Genomic DNA, 24,899 nt, shown 5'->3' with positions numbered 1-24,899 from the left:
CTCAGTGAGAGAAGCTGCTATCTGTGGACGCAACGACCGCTTCCGTCCGGACTCATTTGTCACCTCGTTTACAGCGCGTCTGACTTCATAGGACGGCGTCGTGTACCACTTAGCGAGTGCCTGCTTGCGTGGCTAGGCGCCCATAGGAGTGAGCGGCCGAGGATATCGAGTCGAATCTCACGTCTCAGAGTTGAATTTTGTGACCGCGGTGTTCAAAATGCTCAGTACAAACTCTGCATTCATAGAGCATAAGTATCGTGGAGCATTTCTAGGTGAACGTAAGTGTTTCATTTTATTCGAGGCTTTGTTGGTAAGTTTGTTCTCGGTAGATCTAAAAGCATTCGTCTTGAGTACTGCAAGTCAAAGTAACTGCGATGTTCTTTGAAGACACGGTTGATATAATTGTAATACCAAACCATTACACTCGGCTAAAATACCTATTCTTCTTTTATCAATTTCTTAAAGCTTTTTTAGTTAACTTTCATATTTAAACGAGGTAATATTTTTAAGGTTTTCGTAAAGTCATCCCATAATCTGATATGTCCTCGGAAAGTTTGTTTGCCCAACAGTAATGACAGAGGGAAGTAAGGAACTACAGAATTACTCCACATATCTTTTAATGTAGGTAACAAGGAGTTACAGAAAAATCAAAACTTTCCAATGGTGGTAATTGTGATTCATAGAAGCACCAGTAACTTGGGTCTTCCCTAAATTTCATCTAATAAAGACTGCCATTTCCCTCAATTCAGATACGTCTCTCCTCCATAAATTTCGCTGTTGGATTAGAGGGAGAATACAGATATCTCGAAGGCTATCAAATTCATTTATATTCTCAGGTGGTTTCATCAACTTCACTTTGAAGGGATTTGATTTGATGTGATGGTCTGTACTGTCTTACTGGATCAACCTCATTCGTGTCATCTATTCTTGGTTCTTCAAAGACTACTTCCGTGTAGTACATATTTCATGATTTATTGTTTTAATTATCGCTCTGGCATTCTGCACGTGGTCTGTCCATTTCTCTCTCAATTTTGGTTCAACTTTTAACTTTTTAATATCATTATTTATATAATTTAATTTTGTAAATCACGTCACAGACGTTAGAAATCTCATTTCACACGCTTGGATCTTATTTTTCTGTCGTTTGGTAAGGGTTCAGGTTTCACTGCCGTAGAGATCTACTACCATAGTTTTATAAATTTACTTTAATTTTCATTCTGCGTTTTTTTTTTAAATTCCGTTTACAGTGCCACACAAATTGAAATTTTACAAGTTGTTTTTATGCGCGTATTGATCTTCTAGATAAATTATTTTATTTCCAAGATATTTAAAGCTTTTTACTTGTTGTACTATGTTGTTATTATAATGTTTAGTCTTAAATGTTCGATTTTGATTTTTCAGTACAGATTTTAATGTTACGTTCTGGCCACAGTAATCTGTACTGTAAAATGAAAATCAAACTTTAAACATTATTATAACAGGAAAGCACAACAATTAAAAAGCTTTAAACATCTTGGAAATAAAATAATTTATCTAGAAAATCAATAGGCACATAAAAATGGCAAAGCGTTGTCCATAAGCTGATGTTACTGTGCCCAGAACGTAACATTAAAATCGGCAAATAAACAAATGTTTATTTATGTTTCGTATGATATGTTTCAACAAGGGTGAACTAAAAATTCCCACTTTTGTAAGAGTTGATATTAAAATGTACGGGCGACAGACTAAACTTCGTGACATCAGAAAAGCTCAGGTGGTTAGTCAGAATCGTTGCTTTTAACTTTAATACGAAAATCTAAATGATGATCTCCCGGTAACTGTATTTAAGAAAACGATCGTTTTGTTGATTGTAAGTTGCATGACATTCCCAGAGCTTTATGATCAGATTATTTTCGTGGGGCATCCTCGTGAATATCGTTCAGTGGGTAAGCTCGCAAATAGTTTTTACGTAGATCAAGTCCTTACAGCATGTGCTTGTGAGTTGTCACAATCTACAGATCCCCTCAAGGTAACTTTCAGCTATTCATGAAAAATGTTGAGGCATTATTGAGCTACCTGACAGACAAAAAGAAGCAGTTTGAGGTGATTTTTATGTAGATTTCATAAAAGGTACGGGTAGGAAGAATGAGTTAGAATATTTGTTTGGTTGTTTCAATCTCGTATCTGTTGTAAATTTTCCATTTCGTGTGCAGCAGGATAGGTCACTTATCTATAACATTTTCATAGACAGTGCTCAGGCAGAAACAATTAATGTGTACCCAGTTGTTAATGGGCTATCTGATCATGATGCACAGTTAATGGAAATAACACATATAGCACCTTAAAGGATTCAGTCAGGTTCATACAAGGCAGGGAGGCTTAATAATGCGAACAGGATACAGAGCTTTTAAGTGCAGCCTAGAAGAGGTAAAATGGGATGAAATATACATAGAAAATGATGCTGATGCCAAATTCAATTTATTCCACCGTAAATTTGTCTCAATATTTGAGAGTTGCTTTCCTGAAATGTTATCCAAAAAATCCAATCTAAAGTCAATAAGCCATGGATTACTAAGGGAATTAAGATATCGTGTAAGAAGAAGAGGGAAAATATGGACAGACCAGAATAAGTCAGGATCTGACGTTACTAGCTTGCTACAAAAGATACTGTAATATTTTAAGGAAAATCATTAAGAAGTCGAGAAGCTTATGTGTTCTGACAAATTAATAATGCGGATAGTAAGATTAAAACTATACGGAATATTGTCAGACGGGAGACGGGGCAGCCTGACAGTGCACAGCATACCATAGCAGTAAAGCTAAATGATGTTGCAAGATTTTTAACAATCACTTTCTGAATGTAGCAGCAAAAATCTGGTTAAAGGGTTCAGTTGAAGAAGAAAAAAAAAGTTAAAAAATGTCATTCCTCAGGACTTCAGGTCTTCAGAAATAGCACCAACACCCCCCACTGAAATTAAGGGAATTATAAATATACTGAAAAACAAGAGCTCATGTGATGTTGATGGAGTCTCTAACAGAATTTTAAAATGTTGAGATATTTTAATAAGTGGAATCCTTAGCGCTATATGTAATGCTTCGCTGGCACAGGGAATTTTTGAGACAGATTGAAATACGCAATTGTCAAACCTTCATAGGAAAGGGGACAAGAGTAACTTAAACAATTATAGACCAGTCCCATTACTGCCTTCATTTTCTAAAATATTCGAAAAAGTTGTGTATTCAAGAGTAGTCTCATATTTAAGTGAAAATAATTTACGCAGCATGTCACAGTTCGGATTCCGGAAGGGTTACTCGACTGAGAATGCTATCTACACACTTACCCATCAAATAGTACAAGCGCGAAATAACAAATTATCGCCAGTTGATATTTTCTGTTATCTCTCCATGGCATTTGAGTGTGTGGCTCATGTCACACTCCTGTCGCTTATAGTGTTTTGAGGGTTGTTGTTTTGGCAGTAGCGATGCTAGTTTAGGTAGTTGTTTATTATGAAAAGTAAGACATTTTCAAATGGCTCTGAGCATTATGGGACTTAACATCTGAGGTCATCAGTCCCCTAGAACTTAGGACTACTTAAACCTAACTAACCGAAGGACATCACACACATCCATGCCCTAGGCAGGATTCGAACCTGCTACCGTAGCATTCGCGCGGTTCCGGAATGAAGCGCCTAGAACCGCTCGGCCTCCGCTGCCGGCGGCATTTTCAAACACATGCCTCACAAGCATTCCTCATTGAAGACCTCGTACCGCCTGAAAAAAATTTTTCCGCTTTCTAATGTGTACAGTTTTGCCCCGGAAGCTTTTGGCCACACAGTATACGGATTTGGGACACCGCATTCAGAGTGACACTCACTTAGGTTTACTATCATTGTTTCATTCGTTGTTGAATATAGCTTTCGTTCTCTAATAAATGTTAATAGGTGAAGATAATTATCGAAATTATTTTCATTCTTGGTTCCGAGAAGCACAGGCCAGGAATTTGTGTCGAAGGTGCTAATATACTGCTCTGCAAAACTTAAGACTGAGATAGATAAAGTAACGTAACATATTAATTCGATGGAAATAAATTAAAGTGCGGGAGAACGTTGCTAGAGGTCACCCAATCGTGGACAGAAAGCTGGGACGTCACATGGCGTAAGGTCAACGTTGACTATAGCATCAAAGTGTGGCTCCACAACACGAGAAAGTTGAAGTAACGGAAAAAAAAACGTACTTGACAATCGGCGAGCAATTTCGGTGCAGTGTGGTGGTGTTAGTCATTACAAAATGGCCCGGAGATAACATTTGCGTGACTTAAGATGGGGAAGAATCTTTGGGAAAGAGGAAAGAAGACGAAGTGTGACGCGTGTAGCTTCGGAGTTTGGTATTGCTCACAGCATTGTCACCTGCACAGGCAGCGTTCCGAACCACAGACATTTCTGCCCAAGGAGAGGTGGCGCTCGACCACAGTCAACTAAAGCAGCAGATGAAGCCCAACATTGCGCAGCCGGCAAGAAAGGACCTACGTCAATCAGCGGACGCAGTTGCAACCTTATGTGACAGCACCGCAAGGCACGTTAACTTACGCTCCACAGTGGCACGGCGATGGTAATTTGCCCGGCGGCGAGTACGTTGTTCTGTTCACACCCACTCTTCGGCAGCACCGTTTGCGATGAAGCCCACAACGTAGGGACTAGACCAACGAACAGGTGCTATAGCGTGCTGAGGAATAATATTGCACGGCTGAACTGATCTCCAAGTCTTCGGACACTATACAGTCACTGGTCAACAGTGCGCGACCACATCGAACTGTGCTGATGGAGGAGCTCTCGGAAGGAGAGGATATTCGTAGAATGGACTGTACACCCGTTCTCTTGACTTAAATCCCATCGAGCACGAGGGATGCGTTGTGGTTAGGTATTGCAGCACGTCCACATTCACCGACGACTATTCAGCAGTTGTCAACCTCATTGGTGTAGGAATTGAACGCCCTGCGACAATAACCCCCTGCCAGCGTGTGACCAGATGGGGCATGTTGCAGATCGTGCATTGCAGTTTGTGGTGATCACACACCATATTAAGAACCGTGCCCAGCTCTTTGTAATGTCCAGGGGACCATCATGAATAGCGGTGACTTCAGTGTAATGATTGTCTTTGAATAAAAGTGTCCATTTCATTTTCATTGAAAAAGGGGAAATTTAAAATAGAGAAAAACCTGGGACAATGAAGAAAAAAAACGGGACATAAATATTGTTGTTGTTGTTGTTGTTGTTGTTGTCTTCAGTCCTGAGACTGGTTTGATGCAGCTCTCCATGCTACTCTATCCTGTGCAAGCTGCTTCATCTCCCAGTACCTACTGCAACCCACATCCTTCTGAATCTGCTTAGTGTACTCATCTCTCGGTCTCCCTCTACGATTTTTACCCTCCACGCTGCCCTCCAATGCTAAATTTGTGATCCCTTGATGCCTCAAAACATGTCCTACCAACCGATCCCTTCTTCTAGTCAAGTTGTGCCACAAACTTCTCTTCTCTCCAATCCTATTCAGTACCTCCTCATTAGTTACGTGATCTACCCATTTAATCTTCAGCATTCTTCTGTAGCACCACATTTCAAAAGCTTCTATTCTCTTCTTGTCCAAACTAGTTATCGTCCATGTTTCACTTCCATACATGGCTACACTCAAAACAAATACTTTCAGAAACGACTTCCTGATACATAAATCTATATTCGATGTTAACAAATTTCTCTTCTTCAGAAACGCTTTCCTTGCCATTGCCAGTCTACATTTCATATCCTCCCTACTTCGACCATCATCAGTTATTTTACTTCCTAAATAGCAAAACTCCTTCACTACTTTGAGTGTCTCATTTCCTAATCTAATTCCCTCAGCATCACCCGATTTAATTTGACTACATTCCATTATCCTAGTTTTGCTTTTGTTGATGTTCATCTTATATCCTCTTTTCAAGACACTTTCCATTCCGTTCAACTGCTCTTCCAAATCCTTTGCCGTCTCTGACAGAATTACAATGTCATCGGCAAACCTCAAAGTTTTTACTTCTTCTCCATGAATTTTAATACCTCCTCCAAATTTTTCTTTTGTTTCCTTTACTGCTTGCTCAATATACAGATTGAATAACATCGGGGAGAGGCTAAAACCCTGTCTCACTCCCTACCCAACCACTGCTTCCCTCTCATACCCCTCGACTCTTATAACTGCCATCTGGTTTCTGTACAAATTGTAAATAGCCTTTCGCTCCCTGTATTTTACCCCTGCCACCTTTAGAATTTGAAAAAGAGTATTCCAGTCAACATTGTCAAAAGCTTTCTCTAAGTCTACAAATGCTAGAAACGTAGGTTTGCCTTTTCTTAATCTTTCTTCTAAGATAAGTCGTAAGGTCAGTATTGCCTCACGTGTTCCAACATTTCGACGGAATCCAAACTGATCCTCCCCGAGGTCTGCATCTACCAGTTTTTCCATTCGTCTGTAAAGAATTCGCGTTAGTATTTTGCAGCCGTGGCTTATTAAACTGATAGTTCGGTAATTTTCACATCTGTCACCACCTGCTTTTTTTGGGATTGGAATTATTATATTCTTCTTGAAGTCTGAGGGTATTTCGCCTGTCTCATACATCTTGCTCACCAGCTGGTAGAGTTTTGTCAGGACTGGTTCTCCCAAGGCCGTCAGTAGTTCTAATGGAATGTTGTCTACTCCGGGGGAAATATTGTATTGACTAAATTTAATACACATACAAGTTTACCTTTACAACATGCACTCAGATGATCCCAAATCACTTTTTACAATTATTCTGCCACACTATCACCGTACTTTTCACTTTTATGTACTTTATCAAGAAGTGCATTTTCATTTGTAATTGTATCATAAAAGTCAGTACACGATACACCATTAAAGTGTGTTTTGACAATGAGTAAGGCCCTCGCTGTTTCAACTTTCATTATGTTTTTTTCATCTGACCACAAAGAGTTCACTAACGAAAACACACGTTCCACAGCAGCATTTGACCCAGGAATTGTCAGACAAAACTCCACCAAATTAATCATGTTTTTCATGTTAATATTTTTACTTTTGAAATAAGCAAATATTTTACGCCACGTTGCACTAACACTTTCTCTGTCTCCTCCTTCACTTTTTATGAAGTTCTGTTCACATGAAAATTCATCGAACAGTTCGTCTTCATCAACAGGAATGTTTGGTACAATACTTTTGACAAAAATACTACAGTCCTGAATATCCTTCCATTGTAGCTGCTGTTTTTCAGTATTAACCCAGTCAAATGCTTTGAAAGGTGTGAGAAACGGTAAACACCATTCTTTAATATACTCAATGCAAGTCATAGAAGATGTCAGCATAAATATGAAATTGTTCTACAGTAATTTCACCCTCTTCTTCCAGCTTTCTTAGAGTCTCGTGTACAAAGGATGTGAGAAATCTTTCAGATTTTCTACATTGTAATTTGCCCAATAATTTGTTTATTTCTTGATAAACTTCCACTATTGTGATTTCTTGTTTCTCGATACATTTATTTGTTGTGGAGAAAGGTTTTAGCTGGCTAACAAGAAAATGTAGAAGAACAATAGACACTGGGTTATCAAAAAATTAAGGATAACAGGACACTTATTAAGGGAAATGAAATATGATTTCAGAGCAGGCAATATCTCTACAATTTGTCTTGCTGTGCCCAAGTACAGTTTTGTATTCAGTTTCAGTAAACTTACAGAATGACTTCAGAGATTCAAACGTTACTGTACATATGTGGAAATGCTGGTAGATTTTGTTTGCAATTAATTGGTAGTCGATGCGTAGGCAATCTGAGCCTGTTGGTAAGGAATTGTGCACCACATGTGCTAGACAGCCAACACCTACTATATTATTCACTGTATTCTGTTGCAGTTTATAGAACAAACTGTTTTTTCCTTTCCTCTGCTTACCACCAAAATTGGTGTTAGTGTTGTCTGAAGAATCTGCAACCACCTTTCACCTTTCCCTCAAGATCATATTTCTTTAAAACCTCCAGCACATAATTCTGAAGTAAATCTAAAGTTTCTCCAGCTAAATTAACCAATTCGAGCACTTTCACCGTGCTGCCATTTTCAGGGTGAAAATACCTGATAAGGAGAGGAACCAACTTCAGATCCAGACCTTCGATGTATCAATTATTACAGAAATGAATCTAGCACTTTTCAGTTCATTTAAAACCTGTTGAGCTGCAAACGGTGCAATAACATTTGAAATGATTGAATTACATTTTGTGTGTCCACATGCGAATTTAGGATTGAAAACGTTTTTAACAATTGCTGTAGTACAGTCTGCTGACTTAAAGCTATGGTTATGCATTGCACTGTGGTATGCAAATGTAACTTCTTGTGCTGCCAACTGCCTATTCATTTCTGTTACTGATTTTAAATTTACATAGTAGTCACTCACGCATTTATTCGCCCTTTTCGTTTGATCATTCATGCGATGTTTCTTTCTCTTAATGTCATTCACAATGTCAGACCTTCCACCATGACCAATAGCAAATGTAGATCTGCACAAAGTACATTCTACAGTTTCTCCACTGCCAGTGATAAAAGGAAACTCGCTTTTTATATTGCTGTTAAAATTGCTCTTTCGTTTTGGCATAATGAAACAGTGATTGCACAGTGAAAAACATTAACAGTGTGGTGACGAAAACCAGAGAGCAAGTATCAGTGGTGTAGAGTATCTCTGGACCGAAAGGACGGATTCAGTGGATCGATTTAGAAGAGAAGAACCTTCGTTGTTATTCGTAACCTATAGTGCGTTTAAAATTACTTGCGATTTTTGACAGTTCGGTACATGTTTGGGGTATACTGAAAGTCATCACAAGCTTCCTAGCGTAAATAATTGCGCAATTAATAGCAAATCAAACAACCAGTAGTGTAAAATACTCTAGTCAAGCGGAATCATAAAAAACGGAACATTTGCGCGTCGCCGAAAAAACTTTCTGGGCAGCGGGACATTTTGGTAAAAAACGGGACGAATGGACACCCTAGTCTAATGACGTATACCTTTCGGTTACCTTATGTACTGTACCGAAGCAGTTGTTTCTATTTATGGTCCAAGTTTCAACGAGCTGTGTTCCTCGGCAGTGACACATGTGCGATTACTTACGTCCGTAAGTTTTCCATACCAGTGTGTATAGTCGGAAGTAGCTAATAATTTTTCCATAGTATAGTGTTTCCAATTTTGCTGTGCTTGCATTTGAAGTTCAGTGATGTGCTTTCCAGTTATGCCCAAGAGGTTTCGCCGTGTCCGCAGGCTTTAAAAGCAGTCAATTTTCCGTTCATAATGTAACAGAACAGACTGATAATCCCATTTTTTTTCAATTTCACACTTAAAGATATATCTACATTTGTTTCCTTCTGTTTTGTATATTTTTGAAAACCCTCGTTATTTGAGATGGAAGTTACACGAGGTGATTTGCAGATGATCTAGTTGTATACGGGGAAGTCTCAGTGCCATAACATTGTCGCGAAATGCAGGGAAACCTTCAGAAGATAGACATTTGGTGCAGGCAGCAGAGCTACTTCTCAGTATAAAAACTGTAACGTATTGCTCATAAGTATGTGGAAGGACCCATCACTGTTTCATTACACGATTGGGGATTAATCGCCAGAAACGTTAAAAACAGTGAAATGTCCAGAGTATGCTCTGGAAGACGACGACATAAAATTACCTGCAATGAAGGCAACGCAAGAATGAAAGCCAATCGCATCTATTTATGCTTTTCACCCCCCTTAGACCACTGGATCAGTTCCGCTGCGTTTGAGACTCCTGTAAACTCTAAGACAACCAAAACGACGCGCCACGAAGGAGTTATACGATTGGGACGGAACACTGTAGATATGATGTGCATTTACAGACAAACAAAAGACTACAATTTTAGAAAAATTGGATTTTTACTTCAAGACAGAGAGAGCTTCACTAATTGAGCGAGTTGGTAACACGTTGGTCCACATATGGCCCTAATGTAAGCAGGTATTCGGCTTCGCATGGATTGATATAGTTGTTGGATGTAGTGAGGGATATTGAGCCAAAGACTCGACTTCGCAGGTCCTCGGGGCTCATTTCGAAGCGTCCATCACCACTGAAGACAGTTCTGAGATTCCAGGCCGAAGATGTGTCTGGAGCCGGCCCGGCCAGCCTCTCACCCTCCAGACGACTCGATAACCAGGAGCGATGGTCTGGGGTGCCATAGTAGGATCCCTTTGGATGTCATCCGTGGCACCTTTACAGAAGAGCAGTAGTCTACGATATTCTACGCCCCGTTGTGCTGCCCTTAATGGCAAACCATCCGGGGCTTACATTTCAGTAAAATAATGCCCGGCCGCACATGGCGAGACTTTCCACTGCTTGTTTTCGTGCTTGGCCAGCAAGGTCGCCGGATCTCTGTCCAGTTGAGAACATTCTGAGATAGGTACGGCCATTCAACCATCTCGGGATGTTGACGATCTAACTTGCCAATTAGACAGAATTTGGCACGATATCACTTAGGAGGACATCCAGCTACTGTATCAGCACTATATGTGAAACTCTTTCTCTTCAATAAATCATCCAGTTTTTCTGAAATTTGAATCATTTGTTTGTCTGTACATGTACATAACTTCTACCGATTTCCGTTCCATTGGGATAATTTATCTGTGGTGCGTCATTTTTCTTGTGTTAGTGTATTTCATTTGTCAGTTTGCTCTTAATTTCTTAAATCTCCCCTACCTTTACATATCCGTTGATCAACGTAGTTAATCACGGCGCAGTTTCATTAGAAGTTCAAAGAGCATCTAAGAACCACAAAACAGCTAGACAATGCTGTCTTCTGATTTGACTGCATTAACTGCTTCCACGAATTAGAGGCGGGGTGTCGAAAGACAAGTACCAGGTGGATACACTTTCTTCTTATTACTGTCACTATCACAGCAATCGACAAATCCAAGAATTCGCTTCACTATCCTTCAGCTTTTGCATGATGTGCTACGTTTCTATTGTGCGTTTCCTGCTTTCTGTTGCCTTCCATTTGCTCCTACCCGTCGAGCTATATTGTTTTTTAATCGTTGTGGGTTGATAAACTGTGCACGTCAAAATCATCGCAATGATAGATACTTTACTACTCTTCATTCACATAAATCTACGTGTCTTGGGAGACAAGTTCTATTTTTTGAGTGCAAAATAATAATCTTCCCGGAGATAAATATCTTACTGACAACAGTCTTAGCAGATGCGTGTGAGGTGAACCTAACCTGAAGGAGGGATGATGAAATCACTAAGGTTACTGCTTGGCGACGATGAAGGTGCAAATGTTTTATGGTATTTGTGTTGGGAAGGTTAGGCTGTATCTTCTTCGTGCTAGATGATTTATCTTTCAAATCACTTAACACGTGCTGAGCTTTCTGCAGCAGCCAGTTATGCTCCGCCTAGTCTGAAATTACTGGGACATAATCGCTCTCCCTTTCTTCTTTCTTGGTTGATCAGCAGGCCGTTGTCACTGGTATACACAGCTTCGAGTATCATTTATACAAAAATAACAACACGTCTTTACATATGTTATCCGTAAGCCATCTTATGGCGTGAGGCTGAGGATGCTTTCTATATACCAATAACTTTTATGCCATCCCTGTTCCACTCGCGGATGGTGTGGGATGAACGACTTTCTGCAAACCTACATAATCAACTACGGTTTCTCTGATGTTACAGTCGGGGTCACTCGCAAGATGCAAGTGGAAGGTAATAATACGTTGCTTGACTCTTGTCGAGCCGGCCGTTGTGGCTGTGCGGTTCTAGGCGCTTCAGTCCGGAACCGCGCTGCTGCTACGGTCGCAGGTTCGAACCCTGCCTCGGGCATGGATGTGTGTGATGTCCTTAGCTTAGTTAGGTTTAACTACTTCTAAGTGTAGGGGTCTGATGACCTCAGATGTCCCATAGAGCTCAGAGCCATTTTTGAATTTGACTCTCTCCGAAATTTCAACCATGAAGTACTTAGTGATGCACATCGCGTCACTTGTAGAATGAAGCTATCTGACTCGATTACAGGAAATCGGCTTTTTGTTTAAAAGCAAAATTTGTTTTTCCATACGTCTATGAATCTTTAAAGTGTGATGAGGAATTGTAGTAAATGTGTTTACATATGAATTTGATTCAAGTAGATCGTAGGATAAATATTGTTAGTACTGAAGCGCCTATAACCGATCGGCCACACTGGCCGGCTTTGGGAGTGACCGGATACAAGTGTGTGTCACCAAAAACAGTTTGATGCGCGGCTCCAGAAAATCAACGTTAAAGTTTTCCGAGAAACTTAAATTCAATAAATGAAGGCGATCTTTACGACGGTCCGCGTGGCTTACTGGATAGCATTGGAGAACGGTAATTGGCGAATGAAGAGCTCGCTAGTTCAAATCTCATTATGGTCTCTATTCGTTTTATTTTGTCGTTCGTTTAGAATGCCTACATCATTTTTTATGAAAAAAATTTGTGTCTTCTTATCTCTAATTACGTATCACATGCAAATTACACTTTTCATTGCAAATATTGATTCTTAAAGATCGATATTGTATAAAATATTCTTAATAAGTCTGTAACGTTTTTTAATTTAAACAATTTTTATTAACAGTCTTTTAGAAAATATCTAAATTTAAGAATTTATATTTGCTGTGTATGCAGTGTGGAATTAGAAACAAGGTTGTCTACATATTCTTAAAAATTATTAAGTTTGCGTTAATTGAAATATATTGGATTAATTTTATATGTAAATGATGTAGATATTCGTATTCAACAAAAAGTAAAACAAAAAAGACTATTGTTCGACACTACCGAGGGACCTACGCGGCCTGTCGAGATAGTAGCATTAACTTCAGTAAATTAAAGTTCCTCGTAAATCTTCAAAGCCGACTTTTTCTAGTTTTTCGAGAGTTGCATCGAACTGCTTTGGCTGACTGATATTTAAGTTCTGAACTTCACGAACCATAAATACAAAAAAATTACAAAAATCTGATTGCCAGGTGGTTGGTCTACAACCAGCTCCTACTTTTCGGCTGCTCTTTCCGCATATCTCCTAATATCGTGTTGCCCGGCGTAGTGGAGCAACTCGACGTGGCATGGACTCAATGTCTTTGCAAGTTAGCTGCAGAAACATTGAGCCATGCTGTGTCTATAGCCGTCCGTAATTGCGAAAGCGTTGCTGGAGCAGGATTTGGTGCACGAACTGACCTCTCGGTTATGTTCCATAACTATTTGATGGCATATGTGGTGGGCGATGTGGGTGGCCATGTCATTCCCTCAAACTGTCCAGAATGTTCTTCATACCAATTGCGAACAATTGTAGCCTGATGACTGGGCGCATTGTCATCCATAAAAATTACATCGTTGTTTGCGAACATGAAGTACACGAATGGGTGCAGATGACCTCCAGGTAGCCGAACATAGCCATTTCCAGTCAGTGATCGATTCAGGTGGACCAGAGGACCCAGTCCATTCCAAGTAAACACAGCCCACACCATTATGAACCCACCACCAACTTGCACAGTGCCTTGTTGACAACTTGGATGTATATTTTTGTGGGGTCTGCTCTACACTCGAACGCTACCATCAGCTGAAATCGGGACTCATCTGACCAGTCCAAGGTTTTCCAGTCGTCTAAGATATGGTCACGAGCCCAGGCGATGTCGTGGTGTTAGCAAAATCATTCGTGTCGGTGATATTCCGCCATAGCCCATTAATGCCAAACTTCGGTGCAGTGTCCTAAAGGGTACATTCGTCGTACGTCCGAAACTGATTTTTGCAGCTATTTCACACTATGTTGCTTGTGTCTTAGCACCAGCTAATTACGCAAACGCCGCTAGTCTAGGTCGTTCAGTGAAGGCCGTTTGCCACTGCCTTGTCGGTGGCGAAAGGTAATGCCTGAAATGTGGCATTCTCGTCACACTCTTGACACTGTGGGTCTCGGAATACTGAATTCTCTAACGATTGCCGAAATGGGATTAATCGTGCATCTAGCGCCAACTACCACTCAGCATTCAAAGTCTGCTAATTCCCATCGTGCTGCCATAATCACGTCGGAAACATTTCCATAGGAATCACCTGAGTACAAATGACGGCTTCGTCAATGCACTGTCCTTTTATACATAGTGCATGCGATAGTACCGGTATGTTCATATCGCTAACTCATGACTTTCGTCTCGGTGTACAGTCTCGTTCACCCCGAAGTATTGAGAAGTTTGGAGTGTAGTTTTCAGTGTACATACACTAGACAAAATGTTTATTACTCTCACGACACAGCACCCACATTTCACGCAGAAAAGGTGCCAGCATCAACGATAGACGGATTATCTTTTCGATCAGGCTGCGAACGTACGTTTAGGGGTCTTCCAGCCGACAATCGAATACGACCTTGCTTTCAGCATAGGTGTATCAGCCGCTGTCAGTTGCCTCAGAGATTGATCCTCAAATTTTCGTCATTCATGATAACCTTTATACTGTGTAAAGTGTGTTAAATTAGTTTCACGAGGCATTTGCGGATTGCAAGAGCACTTAATGAGGGTGACGTAGCCACATTGTTCGCCCTTGTTGTTTCGCGTTGATTGGAAGGTATTGAACTCGTGCTTCTGAGGATGGAGGCTAAAATCTTAGTCTGACCAAACTGTTAAATGGTTTCGTTGTTTTTCAAAGTCGAATGTCAGAATGTTTACCAAAGAAAGGTCGTGGCCGACTATGTATCACTGAGCTCGTGCTCCCTCTGTAATACCCTTGACGACTTCGATGGGTAGTTCACCTTCATTTCTGTAGGAGAATTCTCCCAGACTATTCATACGTAGCCGAGTTTGATGCTATGGGAAAATGTTTGGTCTCGTTATAGCTGAAAACTGCGCTGTGAATTACCGTTCAGCCACCTTGATTTGGGTTTTCTGTAGTCACCGGCACAGACAAATAGCATAGAGAGTGTGAACGATAACTGTTTACAATATACCACAGTGATGTAGGGAAAACCGAGACAAAGAATTTGATATAGGACACTTGTAGTCCATCAAGTTGACTGACAACCTCAAATTGGCGTACAATTACCTAAGTTACAGCGCATACGCGCCAAGCGAAATTTGCAATATCCTCTTGCCCTCTCACTCCACAAGCTTACTCTATCAAATTACTGAAATTTTATATTTCATTGACATTAGTAACTTCAAATTTCCCGCGAGGGTAATGAAAAAAAAAGATTTTTTTCAAACACAGTATTTTGAGCTAGCGATAATCTACAGCTTGTAAAAATTGTTGAAAAATTATGATTGCACACAGCTGTACTGATCAATTTATGAAACCACCAGTTTGTCATAAACTGATCTTTTTCAGGTGAATGGTAACATCGTAATCAGATGTATGGTTATGGGCTGTTACCCATCTGATCACGATGTCAGATGTATTTATGACTGAAACTGCTGGTGTAATAAATTGATTAATACCACTGTGTGCAACCATGGTTTTTTTGACAGCTCCTTTAATCGTTATGCACAGAATCATTACGTTTACATTTCGGTCTAAACTGAACCCGTACAAGCAACTCGTAGTTAGGCCGGAGAGACAAAATTATTTATTAATTTTACGCTGTCAAATTTCAGAAAATGTTGATATAAAATGTACACAAACATCAATTTTATAATTAGTAAGTGAGAGAACAAGTTGTGTTTAATATTCAAAAACGATTGTGGCGATAAAAAGAAATGAGCTTCAAACGGGTAAGACCGACAAAGCTGGCGGCGTTAAAGGATGATACAGTATTAAACATCTCACTCGACGCGCATGCGCTGAAGCTTAGGTTAGGCAGCTTTTGTAGGCCAGTGTGAAGTTGTTTGCCGGCTCGATAAACGACAAGTGTCCCGTAACAAATTCTTTGTCTCAGCGTCCTTTGCGGCGTTGTGGTATGTTATAAACAGCTGTCATTTACACCTTTCAGTTGTTTCCAGCGTGACCAGTTATAAGTACTAGCAAAGTTGATGGCGACGCTAGTGACTGTGACACACCGAACACAGTTAGACTGCCAAATAACCATGAAATAGCGCGGTAGCCAACCAAGGGAGGTAATAGAAAGTTAGCACAGTTACAACGTGCGCACCTCCCCGTCCCAAGCTGACCACTCGAGAAACTGTGAGGGGGTAGAGAAATATGTTGAACTGTCGTAAACAGATTATGTAGGAGTGGATAGTTATTTATTCAGAGGTGATGAAGGTTATAGAACATTGTCCAGAAGGAATCTTTCACTCAGCAGCGTAGTGTGCGGTGGTGTGAAACTCCCTGGCAGATAAAACTTTGCGCCGGACGAGACCCGAATCCGAAAGCTATTCGGGCACGACTCCCAACTCGTCGTCTCAGCTTCATTTCTACAAATTCCTTTCTCATACTTGTTGTTTATCCTCGTAGAGGGAAAGATATCGCGAATAAGTGGGTTACCCATGACTGTGAGGTTGACTCGTTAGTCGTGCCTGTATATCTGTAGCACAGTGTTAATGTGGTAGGAAGTTTTGTAGGGCGTACTTTTTATCACACTCCACTTGAGAACTGTATTTAGTATTGCAATTGTTGTGGTATAGCGCCGAGACGCTATGTGTAACAACGGACTGGATCATTCTGATCTCCAGGAATGTCAGTGGGCTTTGCCTTTTAATTGACTCCCTAGGGGGTCATAATTGAACTTATGTCTGACCAGAATGTCTCATTCACTAAGTAAAAATGTACCTTTGACTCGAGAGCTGTCTCAAAAGTTCCAGCCTTCTTTGCCACATCACAAGACTTGGTTGTTAAGTTTTCAGACGAGTATTTCGTTGTATATTTCATACCGTGATTTTTGTTGTATCTGTAGCTCCTATTGTTATGAACCGTTGCTGGCCAGTTTTTTAATAGACTAAAGATTCTTTAAATTATATTTCTGTTGGGCACAATGGCATTTTTTCGGATGTTGTATGTTTTCGGTGTTATCTGTGTCCTTGGCAATAATTAAAACAAGGCAGATATTAACTCCCTGTTTTGTTTACGGTAAGATTGCTGCGCGACGTGTGTTTTTTGTGCTGAGTGTTTTCGCGTAGGTTCTAATTCTTTTTTTATGCGCGGGCCGAATTGCTGCAGTGAGGCTGGATTTTGACTGAATTTTATTTTGGTTTATTGTTTTGTCAGTTCTTTTTTTTTGTGGGATTATGGCGGTCGTGAAAATGTTCCAGCGAGCATGGTGTCGCCCCCGTATCCCGGTGTAATGTACCAGACGTCCCAGGGCATGGTGTACGCGTCGCCTTCAGGCATCCCGAACGGGGTCATCTTCAGCCTAAGCAGTCAGGGACAGCTTCACCACGAGTCGGGTAAGATGTCTGCTTTCTTTGAGCAAGAAAAGGTTTTGCTGCAGTGCTTCCCATTGTAACTGTACGTATAATATGCTGTAGCCCTCTACCTGAAACCCGTTTCTGTATTTAACTACCCCTAACGAATAGCGTCCGGCTCTCGTTTCGTTAGCTTTGGGAGAGACGAGCAGTATTTTCAGTGCTGCATGAAATCTAGGCGTTATAACAGAAGCCATAGCAAGACTAGGGGAAGTACGTTTTAGTAGATGGTGAATCTGTGCTGAATAAACTTAAAGGGGCAGCGTACACACAAGGGGTCATCGATTTTGCTCATCTTTCGCACGACTGTAGTTACACTAAGATGTAGCAGATGCGACTGTACTACGATGCGTCCGATAATCCGTGGTTCAGAAGTATACGACCCTGGTGAATACAGTTCGGGAGCCTCAGGTGGTGTTGACGCAACCGGCTAAGGTGCGACTGTGCATCCGGTTCTGCGTTCGAGTATATTCACTTTTTTTATTTTTATTTCCCGCCAATCACTCGTATTGTGATTCTTCAGTCGCCGTTGAAAGTTCTGATAACGGCCCGTATTTAGTATCGTTGCTGCTTACACTAACAAACGAGCGTCCTGAACTGTTACGAACCGTTCATTAACAACGCGATCACTTCTCGTATCAATATGAAGAAGTCTTCAATACAGCAGGTAGGAAAGCAGGCAACCAAGAATAGTGGACGAAGCTGCTTTTAGTTGATGCTCCAGAAGGAATCCAAATACAGGGTACATTATTCGCGATATATGTTGTCCACTATGAGTTCAATACAAAATGCACAAGTATTTATCGATAAATTAAAAGTTCATTTCATTACGACTTCTTATTATATTTCTCCTCGAATGTATCATACTATCATTATTATTATTATTATTATTATTCGTTCCCGAATATCCATAATAATTTCTTGTAACCTGGTGCAGATCCTCCAATCGGAAGCCTCGTCAGCGACTTACGTAACCCTAAACTATCCCAGTAATCTTAACGGGGAAAGGAGACCTACCTACAGTTCAACGTGGAATCAGAACCAAGTGTCGTTACCTGGCGAATCTTTCATATCATTCAGAGGTTAAAGGCAAACTGAATAAAATCCGTGATCCAGCCGGGATTTGATGGCGCAATCTTTCGGTTTCCAAGCACGTACTGTATCACAAGACCACCAGTCTGACTTTGAAACACAATTCGTTTTAGCGATAGAAATGTTTGGGGGAGGATTACAAATAAGTGACTAGACTCGTTCGCAGTATGAAGCAGGCATCACTCGACAGCTGACGTTCTCGTATGATATTCACCATGCTCGTAAAATTGGGAACTTCCATTTTTCAGAAGCGTATTGTGCTAGATCAGCATTTGTTTAATCTGAATGTGTACTCTTCTCGCGCGAGAAATAGCAAAATCGGTGTCCCGTTAGGTAAACATGCTTCCCTTTTCAGTTTGATAACTATACGTTTCCACCAAATCCCCATTAATGTCTACATAAATGTGCTCAGTTTACCAGGATTGTCTAGGTAATGCTGACAGTTTACAGTTTCTGAGCACAGTCACGAATAAATTATGAAACTTCTGGAAAAGTCAAAACTGTCGGTATCGACAGACAAATCAACACCCTTTCTTTTCGTGGGCAATACTCTCACCGGTTTGGCACTTAGTTTCAATCTTTCAGAAAGTTTCGTAATAGGACCTCGCACCATTATAAAAGATTCATTCTGGAAACTATACCTACACTATGCCATTTCTCTGACATATAATTTCTCCCAGTTGTCCTAGCGCAGCAGGTAATGCACATCTTCTGGCGAATTTGAAATGAGAAGTACTGCCTGCTTGGGGCTTCTTACTGCACGACTCGGTAGCTCAGGGGTAAGGATACGTGTCGCGGTCCAGTACATAGTTCTGTAAAGCGAACAATCCTAAGATTGCCGGCCGCGGTGGTCTCGCGGTTCTCGGCGCGCAGTCCGGAACCGTGCGACTGCTACGGTCGCAGGTTCGAATCCTGCCTCGGGCATGGATGTGTGTGATGTCCTTAGGTTAGTTAGGTTTAAGTAGTTCTAAGTTCTAGGGGACTGATGACCACATCAGTTGAGTCCCATAGTGCTCAGAGCCATTTGAACCATCCTAAGATTCATTAAAAGTACGAAATGTTAGCGTTTAGGCACCTCCTCCGCTGCCATCGCACCCGCAACCAAAACAAGCGAAGACCTCACCACAGAAAATCTGAGAGAGGAAGTCCACATTTTGTTTCTGTTCGGAAGCTTTTTTAGTTGTTAAGAACGTCAGTCATCAACCTTCTCATCATATAAATATTTTAATATGACCTTTTAAAACATTCTTGCGTGCGTTTCTTGTGTGCGTATAGAGAGAAATACCGTGTCATCAAAAAGTTTTGGTTTGGCCTGTTTATCACCAAGTGAAATTAATTCAAAGTTGGTGAAGGTTTGTGAGGAATTTGCTTCTTTTATTTTCACGAGTCGAGAAATGGTTGGCTGAGTTCAAACAAGACCGTGCTTCTCTTGAAGATGATCCACATTAAGGACGTCCCAGAACTGGACTCGCAGATTTGAAAAGTCAGAAAATTTACGTACAATGATACCTTACGGTCTGCGATTAAAGCTGGAGCCATAGACATGAACAATTAATTATCGTCACACTTTGTACAAGGTGGGTGTCTCATTTGTAGTATGCCGACCACAAGCAAATGCGAGAACTTATTTTGTAGCAATGTTTGTACCGTTTTGAGCGAGGTGGCACAGTGGTTAGCACACTGGACTCGCATTCGGGAGGACGACGGTTCAATCCCCCGTCCGGCCATCCTGATTTAGGTTTTCCGTGATGGTTCCTTTGAAAGGGCACGACCGACTTCCTTCCCTAATCCGATGAGACCGATGACCTCGCTGTTTGGTGTCTTCCCCCAAACAACCCAACCCAACCAATGTACCGTTTTAAAAAGTATCAACTGATTTTGTGCCCATATTTGTTACTTCACGCGTGAAATTAAACTGTAATCGAAAAAGTGAATCGAAACTGATGCCTGTGCACCAGAAAAAGGCGAAGTCGATATTATTCGTCAGAAAGATCATGATCTCTTCTCTAGAGTGAAAAAGTCATTCTATTATTCGTTACTTTACAAACCATAAAACAATAACAGGCGAATAGTACACAAGTCTCCCGGACCAATTTAAAGGGGAAAAAAAGTTGGCGAGAAAAGAGATTGATTGCAAAAGAAAGCCGCCGGGGTGGCCGAGCGGTTCTAGGCGCTATAGCCGGGAACCGCGCGACCGCTACGGTCGCAGGTTCGAATCCTGCCTTGGGCATGGATGTATGTGATGTCTTTAGGTTAGTTAGGTTTAAGTAGTTCTAAGTTCTAGGGGACTGATGGCCTCAGAAGTTAAGTCCCATGGTGCTCAGAGCCATTTTTGCAAAAGAAAGCAAAAAGAATTGTTCGCCGCAGTACATTCCTACAATTTTTAAAGCCTTGTCCGTGAAAAAAAAAAGATAAAACTTAAATATTAACTGGTGGCTGTCCACTTATTCACCAGATTTTGCACCCGTATGATTTCCAACTACATAAATTCGTGGCCGGAAAAACACTTTTAGTCCACAGATGAGATAATGGCTGCCGTACGTGATGTCCGAGGAGGTACGGCGAATATTCAGAGATTTGACGAGAACGGTCGTTCGTAGGGAGAAACTCTAGTAAATGTGGACATACCTTAACAGCTATGAGCACGTGGTGAGTAGAAGAGATGTTTCACACTATCGAAGATTTAGTGCTTATAGTTCTTAAGATATGCATTTTCGAGCCCATGTTTACTAGAATTTTTTTGCTGCGAATGATCTTTCGTGTCTTATCCCTGCATACTGACCGTTCCTCCTGGGACACCCTGTGTATTATATCCTTACACTGGTCACACCACGTTATGTGTACTGACTAAATCTGTAATAGATACTTTTAGCTTTGTGGATGAAGACTGCACAGCGTTAGTGAGGTGTTGTGTGTTGGTGGCTAGAATACGAGCATTTGATGTGACGATGCCCATGTTAGGAGCGGTGCGGTCGCCTAGCTGTCTACTTCCCCTGGGCGGGGGGTGCGTTGAGGAAATGCCAAGGCTAATCTGCTTTTGGTAGCAGGTAGTGGCGCTTGCCTAATAAGACTCGGCGGCATGGCAGCACGCCCGCAGGAGCGCCGGCGTCCCCATTCCGCTCTCCTTACCGAAATTACGACACGGGACTCCGCGCCCGCCGTGTCGATGACCGCCTAAGGCGCACTCGGCACCGCTCTGCCTTTTATAGCTGCTTGTGGCGCTCCTGCTCGGACACCCTCATAAATGTGCATGTTACGAGCCAGCGTGCGCTACTGGTAGCTGACGATAATGTGTACTATGCCTGTGTGCGCTGTAACTGTTCGTTTGTGCGTTTTTGACACGGTTTTTGCAATTTCGGAAATACCATTTTGACTATCTTTTACAATGATTAAAAAATGGGTCACGGCCCCGAACTTGTCATCGAATGAATAAAAAAGTGAAATTTGCAACTGTGGCTGGTTTTTCGACGCATTGGTTAATAGAAGTTGCTGGCATAAAATTATTCCATCGTGCTGCAAGTTCGTACTATGTTCCTGTATGTTGTTCAGCCGACCTGTTTCACCGCTTAGGTTAAGGTCCTGTCAGCAAACAGGAAGCCATTTTCGGGGACAAATGAGTCACTAATTTACAGACTGTATCCTACGCTTTGCAGTAGAGTATGCACGACTTTCAAATGAGCTGGCAGTTTAAAACTGCCTTCCGGGTCGGGACTCGAACCGTGAACCTTCCTTTCGCGGGCGATGCTCGTAATGACTGGCTGTTCGGGCAGGAATCACGACCTGTCCTCGTTGCTACCAATTTTGTCAGTACCATCACTTCTACTGTCCATACTTCGTATGAACACTCCATTACGTCATGTCGGACTAGTTCCCTTGGAAGATAACTTTCTGCAAATTTCGGGTTTCCGAGTTCGGCTCACAATTTTAATATGCCAGTGTGTTTCAAATCACTAATTTAATTCTCCTTGGCTTCGTGGTGCTGTGATTTTGGGACTACCAGTCGGAAGGTTGTTGGCTCGATTCCCAGGTGTACTTAAGACTTTTCTTTCCTTGGAATTTACGGGGACTTTTAGGGATAGTTTTTTTATGAGAAATACCAAATTTCCTCTTTGGTTTATACTAAATAGTTTGATGTACAACAACAACAACGACACACACACACACACACACACACACACACACACACACACACACACACACACACACACACACACACAGAGAGAGAGAGAGAGAGAGAGAGAGAGAGAGAGAGAGAGAGAGAGAGAGAGAGAGAACCACATATAAAAAAAATGAGCCTCAAAATTAGATTCAGGAATACTGCTGGGTATATTTACAGTAAGTTGATAATTTTTACTCTTGGACCTTCTAATTAAAACTGAATGAATCAATTTTCGTGAGTTACGCGTTTCGCCTTTATTATTTGCATGACATCTTCAGTGGCCGGGAATATGTCCATATATTTGTGTGTACAGTTTAAAAAAAATGGCTCTGAGCACTATGGAACTTAACATCTAAGGTCATCAGTCCCCTAGAACTTACAACTACTTAAGCCTAAATAACCTAAGGACATCACACAACACCCAGTCATCACGAGGCGGAGAAAATCCCTGACCGCGTACTTGGGTGGAAAACATGGATTATATACCATGCAACTGTTTCGGTTAGGCTAATAGAAAAATATTGTCCTTATCCCAGTAATTTGTCACTTATAAGTAGCAAGTTTATGTTCGTCTCTTCCCAGATATTTTGACCTGTGTGATTTATTTGTGGCTGAGTAGCGATTCGGGGATTTTTTTTCTGATTCAGTGTATAGAGACAATTGTAGATCGTCCCGTCATTTATTCTCCATTTTCAGCTTTTGTTCACCAGGCTGCTATTCGCTGAGTGAGCTGATTTCCAAGTAGACAGAAGACAAGTCGTTCCGAATAGCATCATACACGTCATGTTTCGATAGTCTCATACCGCGCAGGCAAAACACAGAGGATTTGTTGTGTGGAATTGAAAGGGGGAGGGGTAAGAGTTTAAGGCATGTGGCTCATGCAGTCTACATGTGATCCAGTTCTCTCGCTGGCCACGCGCCGGCCCCGGCGGTCTCGCGGTTCTAGGCGCTCAGTCCGGAACCACGCAACTGCTGCGGTCGCAGGGTTCGAATCCTGCCTCGGACATGGATGTGTGTAATGTCCTTAGGTTAGTTAGGTTTAATTAGTTCTAAGTTCTAGGCGACTGATGACCACAGATGTTAAGTCGCATAGTGCTCAGAGCCATTTGAACCATTTTTGCTGGCCACGCACGGTATCTCAACATCTATAAATATCCTTCGCCATTCATTGTATTGCAGGAAAAGGATCACCAACAATGAAGTACACGCGATGCACCCCCACCGCTGATACCCTGGAACTTCCTTGCGTCCCCACACAACGAATGTACACATTTTCACTTGCTCGGTACTTGCATTTATGCTTGCTTACAATCCGCACCCTCCTCGCATCGTTGGACATCGCCGTACATGATATCAAAATGCTGTCATTCACTTTGGACAGTTCTCCATAGCGTTTTAAGCTGTTTTCCTCTTGCGATCAGTCTTTTGGTGTGGGAGAGAGAGAGAGATTTTTTAGCTTCCTTCAAAATATTTCGAAAAAGTGTAAAGGCAGTGGCACGCGATCCGTGAGACAGTGAATTCTATGGACTTCTGCAGATAATGTTATGAATGTGCCAACATTATTGCCTGTTCTTGATATGTACGGTATACCTAGTGGCCGGCACTACACAGTCTTTGCACATGCGCCACCACCAGACCTTGTACAGGGCCGTCTTCTTGGCGCGCGCTCTGTATTTCACACATGTATTACGGACGCCAAAGAACACTTGCAAAGAAAAGTTCAAGGCATTCAGTTTAATAAGAACACGGGAATACACACAAAAAACAAAAGTTGAAGAAAGACGAGTCAGACGCATTGTGTCTCCTTGATAAGGTAAGGATGTATAAGTGAATGCCCAGATGGATTCAGAAAAACAAGAGATTCGGTATCCATGGCGTTGAGCAGCTCATCCGTAGTATTTGAAACCAGCGATGGAGTTGAAGACAATTTCGGACATAGTAATACACGTTAGACCTTATGAATGGAGTCGTAAAAAATAATCCGCCGTACCAAAAAAGCGAAGCATCCAGAAGAGAAGGAGAAAACGAAATACTGTGTACATCATTCAAAACAAGAATAGCCTGGTTTGACTGCTATACTCGTATGAATGTATGGACAGAGAAATATTTGTGTCCTCAAGATTTTTTATTACACAAGTTGCGTCTAAAGAGTTCCATGTATAGTCTCAAAGAATACAGTAAACAAGAGTTACGAACAAAATACTTTTACTGGCCTTCAAAGTAACCATCATTAGCTGCAACGCACTTGGGGTTGAGACCTGATGCTACCAGTACGATCCAGG

General features: G+C 41.4%; 1 protein-coding gene across 4 annotated transcripts in view; it reads left to right on the top strand.

The window, feature by feature from the left end:
- LOC126297517 (serum response factor homolog) overlaps positions 1–24,899 on the top strand; it is a 256,685-nt gene that overhangs the window by 192,803 nt on the left and 38,983 nt on the right. For 2 of the 4 annotated variants that reach the window (XM_049988406.1, XM_049988405.1), the window contains one exon: positions 17,214–17,348. The exons of the other annotated variants lie outside the window; for them this stretch is intronic. In XM_049988406.1, coding sequence (XP_049844363.1) covers positions 17,214–17,348 — 135 coding nt within the window. The remainder of the gene's footprint in view (positions 1–17,213; positions 17,349–24,899) is intronic. 4 annotated transcript variants of the gene reach the window in all.

Source organism: Schistocerca gregaria, chromosome X (genome assembly GCF_023897955.1).
Source record: "Schistocerca gregaria isolate iqSchGreg1 chromosome X, iqSchGreg1.2, whole genome shotgun sequence".
Classification (NCBI taxonomy): Eukaryota; Metazoa; Arthropoda; class Insecta; order Orthoptera; family Acrididae; genus Schistocerca; species Schistocerca gregaria.
Note: the sequence above shows the minus strand (reverse complement) of the source record. Positions and strands in the feature narration are given on the sequence as shown.